The 18788-nt window shown below is 43.4% G+C and overlaps 1 protein-coding gene and 1 long non-coding RNA gene across 2 annotated transcripts in view; one reads left to right on the forward strand and one right to left on the reverse strand.

Moving 5' to 3' along the window:
* LOC144457590 (uncharacterized) overlaps nucleotides 1–13007 on the reverse strand; it is a 38605-nt gene extending 25598 nt beyond the window's left edge. The window contains exons 1-2 of the long non-coding RNA XR_013487021.1: nucleotides 12578–13007; nucleotides 12178–12251 (exon numbers count right to left, since the gene is read on the reverse strand). This is a non-coding gene — a long non-coding RNA (uncharacterized LOC144457590). The remainder of the gene's footprint in view (nucleotides 1–12177; nucleotides 12252–12577) is intronic.
* Nucleotides 1–18788, forward strand: part of CUNH6orf132 (chromosome unknown C6orf132 homolog) — a 47496-nt gene that overhangs the window by 13281 nt on the left and 15427 nt on the right. The window contains 1 exon segment of the mRNA XM_020979752.2: nucleotides 7377–7483. Within this exon segment, the coding sequence (XP_020835411.2) occupies nucleotides 7377–7483 (107 nt within the window).

Here is an 18788-nt window from a genome sequence, read left to right on the forward strand (position 1 = left end):
TGACTTGGCTGGTGTGTTTCTAGGGGCCACTCCCTGTTACTCCACTGTTTTGTTTTGTTTTGTTTCCCCCTCCTGACTCTCAGCTTCTACTCCTGGTTCTTCTACTAACCAGCTCTGTGACTTTGGGCAAATCACTCCCCTTTCTGGGCTCTATTTTCTACATTAGCAAAAGAGGACGTTGGAGAGCTAGGTGGCACAGTGGATAGAGTGCCAGGCCTGGAGTCAGGAAGACTCATCTTCCCCTGTGACCCTGGGCAAATCACTTGACCCTGTTTGCCTTAGTTTCCTCATCTGTCAAAGGTGCTGGAGAAAGAAATGGCAAACCACTTCTTTGCCAAGAAAACTCCACAAGGGGTCACAAAGAGTCAAATACAACTGAAATGACTGAAAAAGATGGAGTTAAACTAGATGATTGTCAACATGCCTCCCATCTATTAAAATCCTATGATTCTCAGAGGCAGGTCTATTTTGGAATAGATGGATAACACCCTAATACCTACATTTTTCTTTTGTCTCTGAAACAAGTCCATCGGCTTTTAGAAGTATTCTAAGAATTTTTACTGCTAGTAGTTTCAAGGAAGCAGATGGCATAAAATTTACAAAAAAAGGAAAAGTCTGAGTTTCAAAGTATCACAAGTAAGGTTGTCCCTGGTGTTCCTTAGAAGCAAATGGGCTAGGATTGTTTTTATCTTCTCTTCCAGCCTCTTCTTTCACCTCACAACCAAGCTCTTTTAAAATCATAGCATTTCTGAATAAGAAGGGATCTTAGAAATCATCTGATTGTTGAGTATTTCAGAACCTGTGGCTTCTCCTATTTTCTCTCCCTTTAAGCAAATTCCCATCCTAAACCATCACCCCCATCTCTTCCCCATTCCCATCCCACCCTGCTGAACTCACCAATACATATATAGTTATCTCTTTCACATCGAGACTTTCCCCATCATGGTTTCAGTATATCTCAGGTTGGCATATGAAATTAAATAGTGATTTGGGGGGAGTTTTGTAGAAGCCAAAGATGACATGCAAAGGCCAGCAGATCACACAGAAAAAGTTTGGAAACTCAGAAATGCATAAAAATATGTACAGTATTGTATAATATCAACATATTTTATCTTTTAATACCATAATAATTCAGACTTCTTCTCTGGTACGAAGGGAAGGACAAAAATTTTTACGCAGGTTTTCCAGATACAAGGGACACGGCACCCCTACCACCAGGATGTGGAAGGAACTGTATGCCATCCTCATATCAAGACCTTTTAGGGGAAACATTTAGGATCTTAGAGACCCTCTAGTCCAATCCCTTCATTTACAGATGACGGGTGCCCAGAGAGGCATAGTAACTTGCCCAGGATTACCTAGTTAATAAGCAAATGCAGTAGGATTGGAATCCAGTTTCTCTGACTCCAAATCCAGTACAAAAAATTAGAAGCTCTAATCTATTTTAATCTCAATTATATTCCTACTTCATGTTGGGGAAGTGATCTTAGGTTATTATTCCCTGATGTCAGCCTCTGAAATTGTTATTTTTGTTTGTCCTTCATTCTCAAAGAGAGGACCATGACATCAGGGAAGTGATGCCATGATATGTGAGTAAATTGGATTTAAATGAGGCAGGGCTGTGCAAAGCCGCCACCCTCAATTTTTCCTCTGGAGCCATCTGGGCTCGGTGGCAATGATAATAGGAGATGGCCCGGGATGCAGTGGGACACCTTGGCTTTTTAAGCGAAAGTCTTTCACAGGTCTCAGTTTGACTGAGGCAATGCCCAATCAGTGATTAAGGCTAGGTCAGAAATGAGGTGGAGAAAGACCTCTTTACCTAGTCAAAAAAAAAAAAAAAGAACAAAACATCAATCTGGGAGGGGAAGACCCTCAGGGTTTCTGGCCAAAAGAGAAACAGTTGCTATTTACTTTCACTCTGAGGCATTCAAAGCCCAAACAATGACCAAGTGGGACTTGGCCTGGGACCTATAGTTGGCCAATCTATAAGAGCCAGAGTGATTTGAGTTTAAGGCCCGGTCCTTAAGAAAGAAATCTAGCCCATAAGCCCCAAGATATCTTTCTAGGTTTCTGCTGTCAAAATTTACATTCCTTTGGGCAGAGCAACCTGCAGGTAAGGGTTTGATAACCTATGTGGACTGAGGGAAGGGAAGGGAAGGGAAAGAAGGAAAGGGGAGAGAGCGAGAGAGAGAGAGAGAGAGAGAGAGAGAGAGAGAGAGAGAGAGAGAGAGAGAGAGAGAGCACAAGCGAGCGCGAGAGCTAGCTCTGTGACCCAACTGGTAAGTTCTAGTTGGGTCCCCAGCGGAGCAGCTTCTGCTACTTACAGAGGTTATTGTTGTCCTTCATTCTCGAAGAGTACCAGGACATCAGGGAGGTGATGCCATGACATGCATCTGAATTGGATTTAAGTGAGGGAGGGAAGGCTGTGCAAGATCACCAGCCCCACTTTCTCCTCCAGAGCCATCCAGGTCCAGTGGCAAGATATAGATCAGGACAACTGGAGATGGCCCTCTTCCCTGAAATAAGTCTCTGTAGGGAGATTATTTTCATCCTGGGCTCTGGGTGAGGTAAAGAAAGCCCTGAACTTGAGTTCCTCGTAAATCTAACCTGGGGAAGTGTCTACACGAAAGTGTCCACATTTCCAAGCTGAGAACCCTGGCGGTGTCGGGCCTACCAGGGGGTGAACATAGAAAGACATCCAGAACTGTCTCCAAACTAAGAGTTTTTAAGTTGGCCCATCCAGATATGTTTCATGCGTTTCCCTGCAGGGTCAATTTCCCACTGCTTGTAGAATCTCAAATCCCTCCACAATCTGACTCCAAACAGTTTCTCCAGACTGGGCTCCCACTATTCCCCTGAGTGACCCCTATGTTTAAGCTGGGCCAGTCTCCTTCTTATGCTCCTAATACTCTTGGTACTTCCCTAGTTTCATCCCTGGACACTTCCGTTTCTGGAACCCTTTTTTCCTCCCTCTTATCTACCTTTCCAAATCCTCCCATTCTTCAAGACCCATCTCAGATCCTATGTTTTCCATAAAGACCAATTAGTCTACTCCACAGTAATTAGTAAGATTATGGTCCTTTGAGATGGAAAGCATCTTAGTGGTGATCTAGTCCAAAGCCTTCATTTGACAGGCAAGCCTTCTTTGAACAAGCATTTATGGAATGCCTCTTATATGTAAGTAAGGCAGTGCTCTAGGCACTAGGGAGGGAGGAGAAAGATAAAGATGGGAAAGATAACTGGATTATAAACTAGAAAATTGGGACTGTGTTTTGTCTTTGTTTCTACTTATACATAATAGCTGCTTAATAAGTATTTTTAAGATTCTTTGTTGATAGAGATATAGTTACTGATTTCAAGAAGCTTGAGTAGAAAGGCAGTAAGGTACAATAAGGGATAAGACTTAGGATCAAATCCTCCCTAATCAAGTCCCTTTACCTCAGTAGGCCTTGGTTTCATCATCTATAAAATGAGGGGGCTGGATTTGATGATCTCGTAGGTCCTTTAGGGGAGTTGGCAACTAGGTGGCCCAGTGGCTAGAGCACCAGGCCTGGAGTCAGGAAAACTTATCTTCCTTAGTTCAAATCTGGCCTCAGATACTAGCTGTGTGACCCTAGGCAAGTCACTTAATCCTGTTTGCCTGAGTTTCCTCATCTGTAAAATGAGCTGGAGAAGGAAATAGCAAATCTCTTCAGTTATCTCTGCTAAGAAAACCCCAACTGGGGCATAAAGAATTGGACATGACTAAAACAATGCCACAAGGTCCTTCCCAGGTGTAATTCCGTGAGTAGCTTGACCTTAAAAATACTTATTAAGCAGCTATTATGTATAAGTGGAAACAAAGACAAAACTGTCCCAATTTTCTAGTTTATAATCCAGTTATCTTTTCCACCTTTATCTTTCTCCTCCCTCCCTAGTGCCAAGGAGTAGGAGTGGCTCTCTCCCTCCTCTGAGCTTTCTAGAGCATTTATTGTTCCACTTCTTGAGCTCTTAGAATGGACAACCTGGTTATCTTTTCTTGGGGATCTCCTCTCCCCAGCAGACTGGTGAGCCCCTTGAGGGCAAGGATGATGGCTTCTACTTCTTAGCATCTATACCATCCTCTGTATGTATCCGACCCTAGATATATGCAGTCTGCACCTTCCTGTCTATAAAATGAGGGTAAAAGACTTGCCAAGAGCTAGAGAGTTAGTAGCTGAGTTGCGACTAGAACCCAGGCGTCCAGACACCTTCATCCGGGAACATTCCCCACTCTCCCTCCCCTCAGGATGATACTATGGACTTGATGGTAAAGTGGAGAGAACATTGGATTGTGACCTGGGTTGTGGCTATGAATTTGTCCTGTAATCCTCCTATTAGATTTATTTTTTAAATAAAATTTTTTGATGTATTTTGGTTTTTTAGTCACCATAGTTTCCCTTATTATTTTCCCCATCTCTTCCCAGAGAATCATCCTGTATAACAAATAGCATTTTTCTAGAGACAAAAAAAAAAAGAAAGAAAAAGGGGGGTGGTGGTGAAGGTACTTCATGTACAAGAAAACAAAGCAGAGTATGACAAAAGGGGGAAAAAAGATCCAGAAAAAGTGGTCTAGGAAAATTTGAGACCTAAGTGAGCCAAGGGAGGGAAGAGAGTAGCATGAGGGAAGCCTTCATCTTAAAAGAAGGTCGACATTAAAGGAAGAGAAGAATTCTGAAAAGAGAAGATGAGAGTGTGTTCCAGGCCCGAGTGTGAAGGTAAATGTTTAACATCTGGCTCTCCTCACAAAAAAAAAAAATTTTATGCAGGAGACACTTTAAGTTTAATCCAAATTGTTAACTTTTATCCATCACTTTCTTAAGTCTAGACAATCAACAAAACAGTAAATCAAGCTATGATTTATAGTATTTGCTGGTTTCACAGGTATAAATGCTCACACTGAAAATTTAACAATCAGCTCTCCTGAGCCAGCTTGAACTGGCCCCAGCTCACCCCTCATTCCAAATGTTGGTGGGCTGCTTTGCATAGAGAATTTTCCTGATAGGAAAATCTAGATTAACTAGAATACTTAAGAAACAGGCTGTACTGAGCAGTTGAATTTTCTTCATAACTAGAGATTAAGACATTTGTTTCTACCCTTGTTGAAAATTTTGCTAGACTCTGTGTGTGTGTGTGTGTGTGTGTGTGTGTGTGTGTGTGTGTGTGTGGTACTTTTCGTAATGCTAGGGCTAGCAAAAGAAATTTTTCTTTGGTGATCTTGAATCTCTCACCATTTTGAGACAACAGAAAGAGCTCTGGGATGGGATTCAGTCTTAGTTCTGCTGCTTTATTATGTGAAAGCAAGTGAGTCTAAGCCTCAGTCTCTAGGCTTGCCGATAGTGGGAAGGTGTCATTAGCATCATTATAGTATAGGAAGGGTAGTACTTTGGGATGCTAATACTTAGTAATATAAGTGTTGGGGATAAACACATTTACATGAAAGTTAAGGTTTGGATTCTAAGTAGGGCAGGATCTGGGAGGCCAGAAAGGAGGAGAGGGATCTCATCTAATCAATCCCAGCTAGAAATTCAAGCACCTGAGAAAAAAAAACCTTTCTTGTTTTTCTCTCTCTTTAGGAGATAAGCTTCGGCTGGGAAGCTGGGCTGGGTGTTTAGCTTTGCCCTCAGAAGGGTATTTGCAGGCTTGAGAGGGAAGACCAGATAGAGAGAGTCTAGTCCAGGAGCGACAGACAAGTTATGAGTTTCATTAGGCTATAAAATCCCTAAAAGTTGAATTGCCAGAGACCTAGGGAAACTGGCCTGGCCCAGAGCTATTGGGAACAGAGTGATCAGGGGTTTTGTCCCAGGCAAGGAGTGTAGATGACAATCAGAGGGCAGGCTTCTTTCCCCATGTTGGTCTATCACCTGGCTAGCCCTATGGCACAAGACATTACTGCCACTCCTTCCTTGCTGATCTCCTGCCTTTTTCCTCTGCAGCACATCCCATCCTAAGCTTTTCCTAGGGGTTGGACATTCAGGAATCATCAACCACGCACTAGCCTCTGAGGGACAGGCTGCCCTCCCTACCAGCATGACCCAACCAGGGCAGAGGGTTCCCATCACCACCACCAACCCCCTATCCCACTACCACCAACTGAATTTGGCCCAAGGCCAGAATTTCCTGTTAAAGCTCTGGCTTTGACTTCATAAATCCCTATCTCACCTATTAAACTAGGCCATCCATCCATAAGGGAATGGAGGAGTATTATTGTGTGGTAAGAAATAAGGAGGATGAGGAATTCAGAGAAACAGCTTGTATGAACTGAAATGGAGCCAGGACGACTGTGTACACAATGAATACAATGATGTTAATGAAAAGGCTGCTAAAAGGAAGCTGAGCTCTGAAGAGCTAGAAAAAAATGAATGCGACATACCTCCCTCTTCTTAGCAGAGATCTAGATGTGTTCTCGGTATCTGACATTTTTGTTTAACTGTTTTTCCTAGTTACAAGGGAAAGTTCAATGTGTGTGAAGCGTTGGGGGTGGGAAGAGGGAGTGCTCATGGTGCGTCCAGAAGAATCTTACACCTGGGTTTGCTTCCTCTGACACTGTATGACCCTGGACAAGCTGTTAAACCTATCTCAGCCTCCAGTCTGGTTGCAGTGGATATCCAGCACCCAAAAGGGGTCCTCAGGCTGGGGATGGGTGGCATTGGCTCCAACTCTGGATTTCAAGGACCTGAGTTCAAATCTTGTCTCTGCTGCTTGCTACCTTTGTGGCTTTGGGCAGGTCACTTCTCTGAGCCTCAGTTTCCTCATCTGTAAAATGAGAGGATTGAACTAGATGAGCTCTTAGTTCCCTTCCTGTTCTATATCCTACTGTGTACAGCCAGACACTATGCCTAGGCAGTAGGGAAAGAAATACAAAACAGAGACAGTCCTTTCCCTCCAGGGTTCAGATCTTGCCACTGACTCACTATCTATATGAATACTGAAAAATGGGAATAACCATAGCACCTACTGTGTAGGGGGGTTGTGAGTGTGAGATAATGCACGTAAAACCCTTTGTAAAGACAGGTTTAAGTTCTGTATTTGAGCTGTTATTATTATTAAAAACAAAAACCATCAATAAGACATTTTTTTTAAATGTTTAAAGAAAAAATCAACTGGGCCAGGCCAGCTTCACCCAACCCTACAGATTCATTTAAACAGAGTGGTATGCATGTCTGTCCTCCTCACTTACCCACTCAAGCCTGTTATATAAGATGAGATAATATTGTCTGAGTCAAATCAGGAGCTACCCCAGGACTTTTATTTGGCCAGGAAGGATTTGGAAATCTAGTGGGTTCATATCAGGAGCGGGGTGCCCAGAAGTCTTTGATCTTCTAGCTCATCATCTCCCTCTCCTTTATCTCCTCTAGATGGAATTTATTATGGAGACAATCACTTTAATACAGTGAGTGAATCAGGAACTGCCACCCTCAAGCCTCGGCCAAGAGTCCGCCCCCTGTTAACCTTCTTACCCCTGGTAAGTACGGAGTTCCAGCCTGTTGGAGTGTGGGCTGGCAGAAGGAGGCACCAGGCCTGCTGGCCTGAGGCTGTGGGGGTGGGAGCCACGTGGCTGCTATGGTAGGCCCCTCCTCCCCTTGACTTGTGAGGTCATCTTTGTCCTTGGTGCCATTACCAGAGAAGGACAGCAGTCACTAACCATGAAGAAGTCAGCAACTAGCCTTCTGGACGTCTGGGTGAAGTCAGGTCAAGTCGACAAACATTGTTAAGCACCTACTATGTGCTGGATGGCAAAGTGAGTAGAATGCTGGGCCTGGAGTCAGGAAGACTCATCTTCTTGAGTTCAAATCTGACCTCAGGCATTTCCTATCTGTGTGACCCTGGGCAGGTCACTTAACCCTGTTTGCTTTCATTCCTCATCTGTAAAATGAGCTGGAGAAGGAAATGGTAAACCACCCTGGTATCTCTGCCAAGAAAACCCCAAATGAGGTCACGAAGAGTCAGACATGACTGAAAAATGAAAACAACCACCAAAAAAAAAAATGTGCCAGGCACTGGGCTAAGCTCCAAGGACACAAAGAAAGGCAAAAACAAAACAAAACAAAAATCCCACAGTGTTGAGACAAGTGCTAGGGGGTCAGGATGGAGGGAGAGTTTGAGATGTGCACAGGAAATCGGGATAGATAGTGGGAACCTTGAGCACCATGATAGAAAACAGATATTTTGTGAACTTGGGTTTACATTAAATCAATCACTTCTAGGGATTATGAAAGGCTTACTTATTTTATTTTTCCTTCTTTCAACATATTTGAAAGATACACTTTACCCTTATTCCTTCACTGCTGCACTCCAGTCAAAAACAGTCACCACCAGATAACATCTATTTCAATTTTCAACTGGAATCCCACCTCTTCTCTTGAATTTTTCCCGTGTGTGTGTGTGTGTGTATGTATACACACACACACACACACACACACACACACACATATCTATATAGATATGGATGTAGATATATAGATATGTAGATATCTACAGATCTTATCTCCGCATATATAATATATATAAATATACACACACACACACACACACACTCACACACACACATATACATATACACTTTTAAGTTTTTGGAGAGCAGGAACTGTGCCTTTTTTTTTTATCCTCTGGGCACAGAGTGGGCTTTGATTAGATAAATACGTTTTAGATGATTGTCAATCAGTAAGTATTTAAGTGCCTAATATGTGCCAAGCACTGTAGTAAGGGCTAGGGATTCAAAGAAGCAAAACACAGTCCCTGCCCTTAAGGAACTCACAATCTAATGAGGGAAACAACATGCCAAAAAAATGTACAAACAAGCTATGTACAGGATAAATCAGAAATAACCAGCAGAAGGATGGCACTAGAATTAAGAGGAATTGGGAAAGGTTTCCTGTAAAAGGTGGGATTTTTAGCTGGGAAATGAAGGAAGCCAGAGAAGCCATGAAGAGACGAAGAGAGAGAGCAGTCCAAGCAAGGGGGGCAGCCAGAGAAATTGCTCAGAGCTAGAAAAGAAGCTTGGATTGTGAAGGCATTTGGATTTTTGGTAGCAAGGAGAATTGATTTTGAGAATTGATTTTTGCATCCCTGATGGTGGTGGTGGTCACTTCCCAGGGTGGGTCAGGCCCTACTAGATATGTTGACTACTAATACTGATCCTGAAAGACTTGGGAGAGAGCTGACTCCTGCCTTCCCAGCTCAACCATCCATTTGGGTCTAACCCAAATCAGTGGTTGTATATAGTTGATGGGTGACTCACTGTTGTGAGGCTATAGACAGGACTCCCAGAAGAGAGTAGTGCTTAACCTAGTTTGCAGGTCAGGTTTAGAATCCTAAAGCGCTGACTCCTTACTGGAAAAATGCTTCTTTACGGCTCTGCCCATTGCTGGGAGACTGAATCCTCCTTAAGGGTATGGGTATCATGAGCAAATTCTACTGTGAGCAAATTCCAATGTTCTCCTCCCAAATTTTTGCCCAGGTAACAAATCTGATAACTACACTATACATCAAGGGCTCTTTTGAAGGGTCACAAAGAAGACAGGAAAGGAAAAGAGGAAAGGGGGTGTTGGAGCACTGGCTTTGGAGTCAAAGGATCTGAGTTCAAATCCTACCTCTGACCAGACCTGTGGGATCTTGGGAAACTCAGCCTCCCTAAGGCACAGTTTCTCCATCTGTAAAAATGATAGGGTTAGACTAGAGGGCCTTTGAAGTCCCTTCTGCCTCTGGATCTATGATCCTGTATGTAATATAGGAGGCATGTTCACTGTCAGCCCTAATCTCATAGTGATAAAGGAAGTATATGGGATGACTATATATAAACCTCAGGTTGTTTTTTTTTTCTAAGCAACTTGTAAGAGCATCTCTTTCTCGCTTTTGTGACTCCCCACTCAGCTATGTGGTCCCCTAAGCAGTGAAAACCCATCATCTCTTTCCCTGTCCACAGATCCAGCATACCCTAAGAACACTTCTGCCGTCTGGGTTACAGAGGGGCCCTGGGTTAAACTGAGGGGTTTTGACGAGATGACTTCTGTTGTCCCTATCAAATCTCTTCTCCTCGTCACCCTACCCAGGCAATGGGACGTGAGGAGGGCGCACACACACACACACACACACACACACACCCCTGTCAAGTCACGTTAGTCTTCTTTCATTGCCCTGGGCTGGGGGCGGGTAGAGTAACTGGATTGATGCCCAGGGCCCTGCCTACTTGCTCACTTGGAAGTTGATACCAAGTTGGCAGTGCCAGCCATGCAGCATGGTTCTCACACTCACTAGAAACCTCCTCCAGGCTTCTCTGGCATGGGGTGGGAGGGAAGAAGAAAAGAGAGGGCCTAGTCCAGGGCATAAAAGGAGGGAAAAGGGGCAGAGTTGCTACCAAGAATATTTGGGATGATTGGTATTTGGGGCAAGTGGGAAGAAAAGTCTCTTTCACTGGGGACTGTCCCTTTCCCCTTATCTGGATACCCCTCCAGCTATAGGGCAGCTCTCTGACAAGGAGGAGAAAGAGGGACGGAATGAGCTTTGGAGGAAGGATAAGCCTGGAAATAGGGAGAAGAAGGTGGGAACCAGCCATCTTGCACCTCTCCCCTAAAGTTTTGGGGTTTTTTCCATTTGAAGTGGGGACAAGAGGAGAAAGAAGCGGGGTAGCTAGGTGGTGCAGTGGATAGAGCACCGGCCCTGGATTCAGGAGAACCTGAATTCAAATCCAGCTCAGACACATAACACTTACTAGCTGTGTGACCCTGGGCAAGTCATTTAACCCCATTGCCTAGCCAAAAAAAAAGAGGAGAAAGAACCACGATGCCAAGAGTAGCTGTGGAAAACTTGTTCCTCAGCTTTAGCCGGGGAACGAGAGGATCTATGTTAAGTTAGAGATATTTTAGCAACTGAGATGGTTCTGAGCAGCAGCTAGGTGGCACAGTGAATAGAGTGCCAGGGGTCAGATCTGACCCAGACACTTATTAGCTATATAACCTGAGGCAAGTCACTTAACCCCATTTGCCTCAGTTCCTCATCTGTAAATGGGGAAGGAAATAGCAAACCACTCTAGTATGTTTGCTAAGAAAATCCTAAATGGAGTCACTAGTCAAAGAAAGATCTAAGTTTAAATGTTGTCTCAGATACTTCTTACCTATGTGTCCTTGGGAAAGTCACATAACCTTGTCTGCCTTAGTTTCCTCATCTGTAAAATGATCCAGAGAAGGAAATGGCAAAACACTTAAGTATCTTTGCTAAGAAAACCCCAAATGAGGTCACAGAGAGTTGGACATGACCAAAGTGATTGAACAACAATAAAAATGGTTCTGAGAACTCCTCTATAGGTCATATCTGTATGACCTTGGGCAAGTCACTTCTCTCTGGGTTTCATTTTCCTCATCTGTAAAATGAAAGTCATCTGACCTCTGAAGACTCGTCCAGCTCTAAGCCTCTGATGCCATGAACTTCAAGGTGAGAAGCCTAGAATTCATTGTACCTTATTGTACCCCACCCTCTAATTTGGAGCTTCCTGGCAAAAATAGAGGAAGTGTCACTGGGATTGAACTAACAAATTGGAGATGAGTTTGTACTTTCCCTTATCAGGGCCTCCCCCTTGACCTCTCCAGATCCAAATCAAATCATCCACAAATGAGGTATAGGCAGGGAATTAAACATTTAATACCAATGCGATATAAGGAACTGGCCAGACAGGTCCTTGGTGCCTGAGGCAGCGAGAGCACTTCAGTCACCCCACCCTCTCTGAGTCAGGCTGGATAATGGTTGGGGAGGGGGTGTTCTGGGCTGTGCCCCGAAGGTGTCATTCTGATCACCCCATCCACCCTCTGGACCATTATCTCTACTTAATAGGGAGACCAAAATCAGATGAAGCCCCATTGCACTCAGCTATATCTTTTCTTAATAGATTTTTATTCAGTCTTTCATTTTGTGTCACCTAGATTTCCCCCAGAGCCATCTCTTATAACAAAGAATTTTTAAAAAGAAGAAAAAGGAAGTAGAGGAAGAAGAGAAAAAAATTAGCAAAACCTATCAATCTATCAAAAAGATCTGATGTCATATGCATTGTTCTACCACCACTTGATTCCCCCCCAACCCTGTCCCTGCCTTCTGGGGAGGAGTGGGAAGAGATGTCCTCTTATATTTCTTCTTTGGGACTAAGCTTACTTCATATATAGTGCTTACCTGAGCTCAGTTGGCATTTGGGTAGGGAAATGGGTGGCAATCTTGATTTTGGCTGGTAATGTAGCTGATATCATCTGGCATGAGAGAAAAGTGAGGGAACCTTAGGGTAAGGCACTACTTTTGCTGGGAGGGAGTGATCTACTCCTGAGTGCACCTCCCCAGATAGAAAGCTATTTCCTGGGGTCCTGGCTCTATAAGAGAGAAATTATATCCAGGGTTGTACTGGTAAATGTTTAACAACCAGTTCTTTGAGTGGAAAAAAAAAGTAAGCATAATGTACTTTTAAGTTTAATCTGTATTTTAACATTTTCTCCATCACTTTCTTAAGTCTAGAATAGCAACAAAACAAATCAAGCCTTGATTTGTAGTGTATGCTGGTTTCAGAGGTATATATACTCACACTGAAAATTTAGCAATTGATTCTTTTCTGGCTCCAGCACATCCTTGGTTATATCCCTCTTGTGGATTATTTAAGCAGCCTGGTTATTCCTCTTCCTTCTATCTAGTAGCCATTGGAGAAAAAAGACATGGAAAGAAGATGGGAACTAGAATCCTCTAGAAAAATGAGGAAAGAGGGCAATCCATAATTTGGAAGTGGGTTGAAGTAAAGAGTGTATCTCTTTTCAAAAACTGTAGCTGATAAAGCAGAGATTGCAATCATGATCTCAGACAAGGCAACCACAAAAAACTGACCACAAAAGAAAGAATAAGAAAACTGCATTTTGCTTAAAGGCACCATAGACAGTGAATTAATAGCAACACTCACATAGGTGCTGAATGGCACAGCATCTAAATATTCAAAGGAAAAGTTCATTGAATTACAAAAGAAATTGATAGTAAAACTATAAAAATAAGGGGCCTCAATGTTACTGCTCTCAGAGCTAGACAAATCTTATCAAAATAGTATAAACAAGAAAAGTTAAGGACCCAAATAGAATTTGAGATCTGTCAGATCTGTGGAAATTACTGAATGGGAACAGAAAGTAGTATACTTCTTTCTCACCTTTGCAAAAATTGACTATGTGCTAGGGCATTAAAACACACACACACACATAAACACACACACACACAAGCAAAATTCATGAATTGGCAGCAGAGATGCTATTTGTCATATAGAAGGACATCTGCCCTTCATTTCTTCTCCATGGGCCCTGACCTGGTGATATTGGACCAGAGTGGGAAAACAATGATTTTGTTTCACCCAGTAGTGATGAAAAGCCTTCCCATCAGTGCTGGGTTTGGGGGCGGAATAGGGAGGAACTCTGATATCTATGATCTTCACTTGAGTAGCTAGATGGTATAGCAGATAGAGTTCTGGGCCTAGAGTCAGGAAGACCTAAATTCAAATGCAGCCTCACAAACTAACTATATGGCTCTAAGCAAGTGAATTAATTTGTCTGCCTCTGTTTCCTTAACTGTAAAATTATAAAATAGTAGCACCTACCTCTTACAGTTGTTGTGGGAATCAAATGAGATAATATTTTTAAAGTACTTAGCACAGCGCTGGTAAATAATAGGCATTTAATGCTTCCTCCCTTCCCTTGCTCCTTCTTAGGATAAATCTCTTCCCAGGCCAAATGAACTATGTCAAGGGATAGGGATGGGAACTTTTCAATTCAAGACTCTTTCCCTTATGTTCCTCCACCCCCCAGGCTAGTGTAGACAAGTTGCACCTCATCTGGAGCCTGGATGGGTGGCATAGGGCAGGGTAGCCAAGGGTGTGGGACCTGGTGGAAAGAGCAACTGTGGTTATGATGTCCAGCCAAGCCTCTACCTACCAACCAATCTCTCAGCCTGAATGACCAGGGCTTGGCTGGGCAAGGAATTCTAAGAATGAAGATCTGTGTGTGTATGACACCAAGCCCTGGGTGTGGGGAGAGGGTATCCAAGAACAAAGAGCTTTGTGAAAGTGACTAAAGGAACACATGGCTCAGGGACAGAGGTGAGGAAGCCTGGCTCACTCAATAGGCAGAGCCCTGTGTCTTCCTTCTCTAGGGCAAGGTTTCTTAAACTGGGGTCCATAAACTTGTTTCTAATATCTCTGAGAAGGAATCTGTAGACTAGGGATATAAAAGGACAACAGTATGAATCCTCAGCCCTTAGGGGCAGTGTGATTGAGTTAACAACATTTATTAAGCACTTACTACATATCAGGCACTGTGTTAAGCACCTGAGATACAAAGAAAGTCAAAAAATAGGCCCTTCACAGAAGGAACTCTCCTTCGAATAGGGCAGATGACATGCAAACAGCTATGTACAATTGTACAAGATATTATGGAGGGTAAATTGGAGGTTATCCCAGACTGGAAGGCATGAGCATCAAGGGGCCCCAGAAAGGCTTCTTGCAGAAGATGGGAATTTACTGGAAATTGGAAGGAACCCAGAAGACCATGCTAGCCACGAGGGATAGCCAACGAGAGGCACTGAGTAAAGAGATGCAAGGAACAGCAAGTGAGATCTACTAAAAAGAGCTCTGCATTTAGATTTGGAGGATTGGGGTTTGAATCCTGGCCCTGTTACTGGAGAACCTTAGGAAAATCACTTAACCTCCTTGAGCTCCTTTTATCCCTCTTTGTAAACGAAGGCATGGCATTGGCTCACCTCTAATATTCCTTTTGGTTCCAAAGTCTACAAGGAGTGGGAACCCATCAGTTCTCATGGGTTCTTATTTCTTACTTATTTCTCTGCAGATAGTAATAATAGCGTTTTTATAGCATTTTAAGGTTTGCATTATTCATTTAGTTATGTCCAACTCTTTGTGACCCCATTTGGCATTTTCTTAGCAAAGATACTGGAGTGGTTTGCCATTTCCTTCTCCAGCTCATTTTACAGATGAGAAAACTGAGGCAAACAGGATTAAATGACTTGCCTAGGGTCACACAGCTAGTAAATGTCTGAGGCTGGGTTTGAACTCAGGAAGAGGAATCTTCCTCATTCTAAGCTCTATTCACTGAGATACCTAGCTGCCCTAGACTGCAGGGCTAGGAATCAGGGAGACTGACCAAGAATCAGACATGGCTGTAACAACTAAACAACAAAAAGTTTTGCAAACCACTTTACAAATATTTCATTTTATGTTCTGATACGTTGTTGTTCAATTGTTTGTCATGTCCAACTCTTCATGACCCCATTTGGGGTTTTCTTGGCAGAGATACTGGAAATGGTTTGCCATTTCCTTCTCCAGCTCATTTGACAGATGAGGAAACTGAGGTAAAATTAAGTGACTTGCCCAAGGTTGTCACACAACTAGGAAGTGAAGCTGGATTTGAACTCAAGTCTTCCCAGTTCTAGGTCCAGTGCTCCTCTCTGCTGTTCCTCCTAGTTGCCTGATGAATTCAAAATCTACATTTCCATCCTTAATTTTTCTCCTGAGCTCTGATTTCATATTGACAACTTCCTGCTGGACATCTACCTAAATGTCTCTTAGACACCTCAAACATTTTATATTCTTTTCTCCAAAACTCCGTGTTTATTTCATAGGTACCACCACCCTTCTCATTGTCTAGGTTTATGGTCTACATCATCCTTGTCTCTTCCCTGTGCCTCACACTTCTCTCCATCCAATCAGTTGCCAAGGAAGATAAATTCCTACTCTACAAATCTCTTTCATACGCATGCACGCACACACACACACACACACAGAGTTTTTCTCAAATTACATATTAAAACAATTTTTTAAATTTTTTAAAGTTCTGAGTTCCAAAATCTATCTCTCTCTCCTTCCTTCCCCTCTCCCCTCCCTGAGACAGTAAGCAATTTGATATAGTTTATACATACAAAATCTGTTCCCTTCTTTCCCCTTTTCCAGCCACCAGTCCAGTTCAGGCCCTCATAATCTGTTGCCTGGACATCCTAATTGACCTTCCAGCCTCCAGTCTCTTACCTCTCTAATCAGCCTCCACACAACTGCCACAATCATCTTCCTAAAGCAGACTTCTGACCATATCATTCTTCTGTTCACAAATTTTCAGAGACTCAACTATTGCTTCCAGGATAAAAGGCAAAACTCCTCAGTGTAATATTTAAAGCCTTTTATGGTTGGGCTAGGCTGCCTTTCTAGGACTGTTGCATGGTGGCACAGTGGATAGAGTGCCAGCTCCAGAATCAGAAGAAATGGAGTTCAAATCACCTTCCTTCCTTACAGTCAGCTCTTAGAATCAATAGTTTCCTTCAAGGCCCGGCCCAGACAAAACTTTCTACTCTAAGCCTTTCCTAACCCTCCCAGTTAGGATTCTCTACCTCCTAAATTGTCTTGTCTTTACTTATCTGTGTATATGTTGAATATATCTTGTAGAATGGAAGCTCTTTGGGGGCAGAAAATATTTTTAATTTTGTCTTTATATCTCCAGCACCTAGCAGAGTACCTTGCACATACCTCAGGCTTAATAATACCTATCAAATTGAAAGTGGATGGAAAGGGAAGAAGGAAAAGGGGTGTGTGTGTGTGTGTGTAACTGGTGGCTGGGTGGGTGGGTTGGGGTAGTTTAGGGGCAAGTAAACTCTGGATTGTGACTCTGACTTGGGATTTCCAGGGAGAAAAAATGAGCCTCATCACTTAAGTCATTTAGAAAAGTAAGGAGTGTCTCTAAACCGAAGGAATATAGGGAGATTCTTGATGGATTTACACTAACAGCTTCTGTCACTCTCTTCAAGAAACTGAGCCAAAGGGGAAAGTATCTGGGGGCTCAAGACATTACATTGTCCCTTCCTCCTGGGCTGAAATCAGGCTTTTTCCCTCCATGCTCCAGGGCAAACAACTTAATTGCTTTCTATACTAGTTGTACCTTATATTCTTAGAGGGGATTTCAAGAACTGGGATAGGCAGGCTGTGGAGCCCGATTATATGTGTGGGGTTGTGTGGCTCCCCACTGTACCCCATGAATGGACTGTGGCCTCTTTGGCCAATCACAATGCTACTGGTGGTAGTGGTTGTTATTTTTGTTTGTCCTTCGTTCTCAAACAGGACCAGGACATCGCACAGGTGATGTCATGACTTGCAAGTGAATTGGATTTAAGTGAGACAAGGCTGTGCAAAGTCACCATTCTCATTGTGTCCTCCTGAGCCATCTGGGTCTAGTAGCAAGATATAGATCAGGACTGGAGATGGCCCTGGATGCCACAATTGCACTTGAAGGTGGTCTAATGGCCCGAACCCTGAACCTGAAGCCTGATGGGTCCTTCTGACTCTGCTTTGTGATCTATGGGAAGCAAACTCCAATCTTTACTTTCTTTGTGACCTTAAGAAAATCACCTAGTTTCCCTGCACCTCAGTTTCTTCATTTGTAAAAGTGAGAGGGTCAGACTATGTGATTCAGAGGTTCTTTTGGTCTCTGGTTCTTTTGTGCTGTGCTCCTTCTCTGGACTTGAACTCCATCTACAAAATGAGGGTGTTAGATGCTATGCTTTCTGACGGTCTTTCCAGCTCTAGAGCTAGAGGGGGACCTCAGAGATGAGTAGTCCATTTCTCCTTTTTTTTTTTTAGAATTGAGAAAACTGAGGCCTAGATAGATTAAGTGACTTGCCCAAAATCCCCCTGGAAGTATCAGAATTAGGCTTTGACCTTGGGTCCTCTGACTCCTTGCCCTTGGGAGCTAAGTGGCTCAGTGCATAGGGCTACCCCTGAAGTCAGGAAGACCCGAGTTCAAATCTGGCCTCAGACACTTACTAGCTGTGTGACCCTGGGAAAGTCACTTCACCCTGTTTGCCTCAGTTTCCTCATCTATAAAATGAGCTGGAGAAGGAAATGGCAAACCACTCCAGTGTCTTTTCCAAGAAACCCCAACTGGGGTCATGAAGAGTTGGGACAGGCCTGAACACCACCAACAACAATCACCTCTGACTCCAGAGCCAGTGTGCTTTCACTGTACCATAACTGCCTCCTGCAAAGTACTGGAGCACTGATGTCAACAGCTGGACCAATAGTTTCCTGGGGCTGGAGTAGTTCCATGTGAGAGCAGGCCTAGGGGAGGGACATCAGATGAAGATCAGGGCCTGACTTGACAGGCCACAGGTGGAGCAAGGAGTAATGCATTTGCACCTTTAGAAGGGTGGAGGACGGAGAAAGAGGCAGTAGCCTCACACACCTGCAAACTCTGCCTAGGAGCCCAGCCTCCGAGGGGTTGTCCAGACCCTGATTTGGACTTCAAATGAGGAACATGCAAATTGTGCACCTGTTTCAGTATTAGAATCATAAAATTTAGAGTAGGAAGGAACCTTAGAATTAATCTACTTTACCTTCATTTTTTGGATTAGGAAATAGACCTAGAGAGGGAAAATGACTTGTCCACAGATACACGGTTTGTTAGTGTTAGAGTAAGGAGACCTGGGTTCAAATCCTGGCTCAAATTTCATTTCTTTAGCTTTGATTACCCCTCAAATCTGTTGACTCTTAAAGTTAGGCAGGTAGCCCTACGGAGGGCTATATTCCTGTATTTCCCAAATAAAAGGTGACAGCAAGGGGCAAGGCGGGGGGCAACAGAGAATATGGGGGGGGGAACCACTGAAATCCCAGGCCATAGAGTTTCAGGACTTGAGTTTGAATCTGAACTCTGTTACTACCTGTTTGACCTTGGGTAAGTTACTTAACCATACTGGCCTCAGTTTCCTTATCT

Source organism: Phascolarctos cinereus, unplaced genomic scaffold (genome assembly GCF_003287225.1).
Source record: "Phascolarctos cinereus isolate Bilbo 61053 unplaced genomic scaffold, phaCin_HiC Scaffold_5;HRSCAF=322, whole genome shotgun sequence".
NCBI lineage: Eukaryota > Metazoa > Chordata > Mammalia > Diprotodontia > Phascolarctidae > Phascolarctos > Phascolarctos cinereus.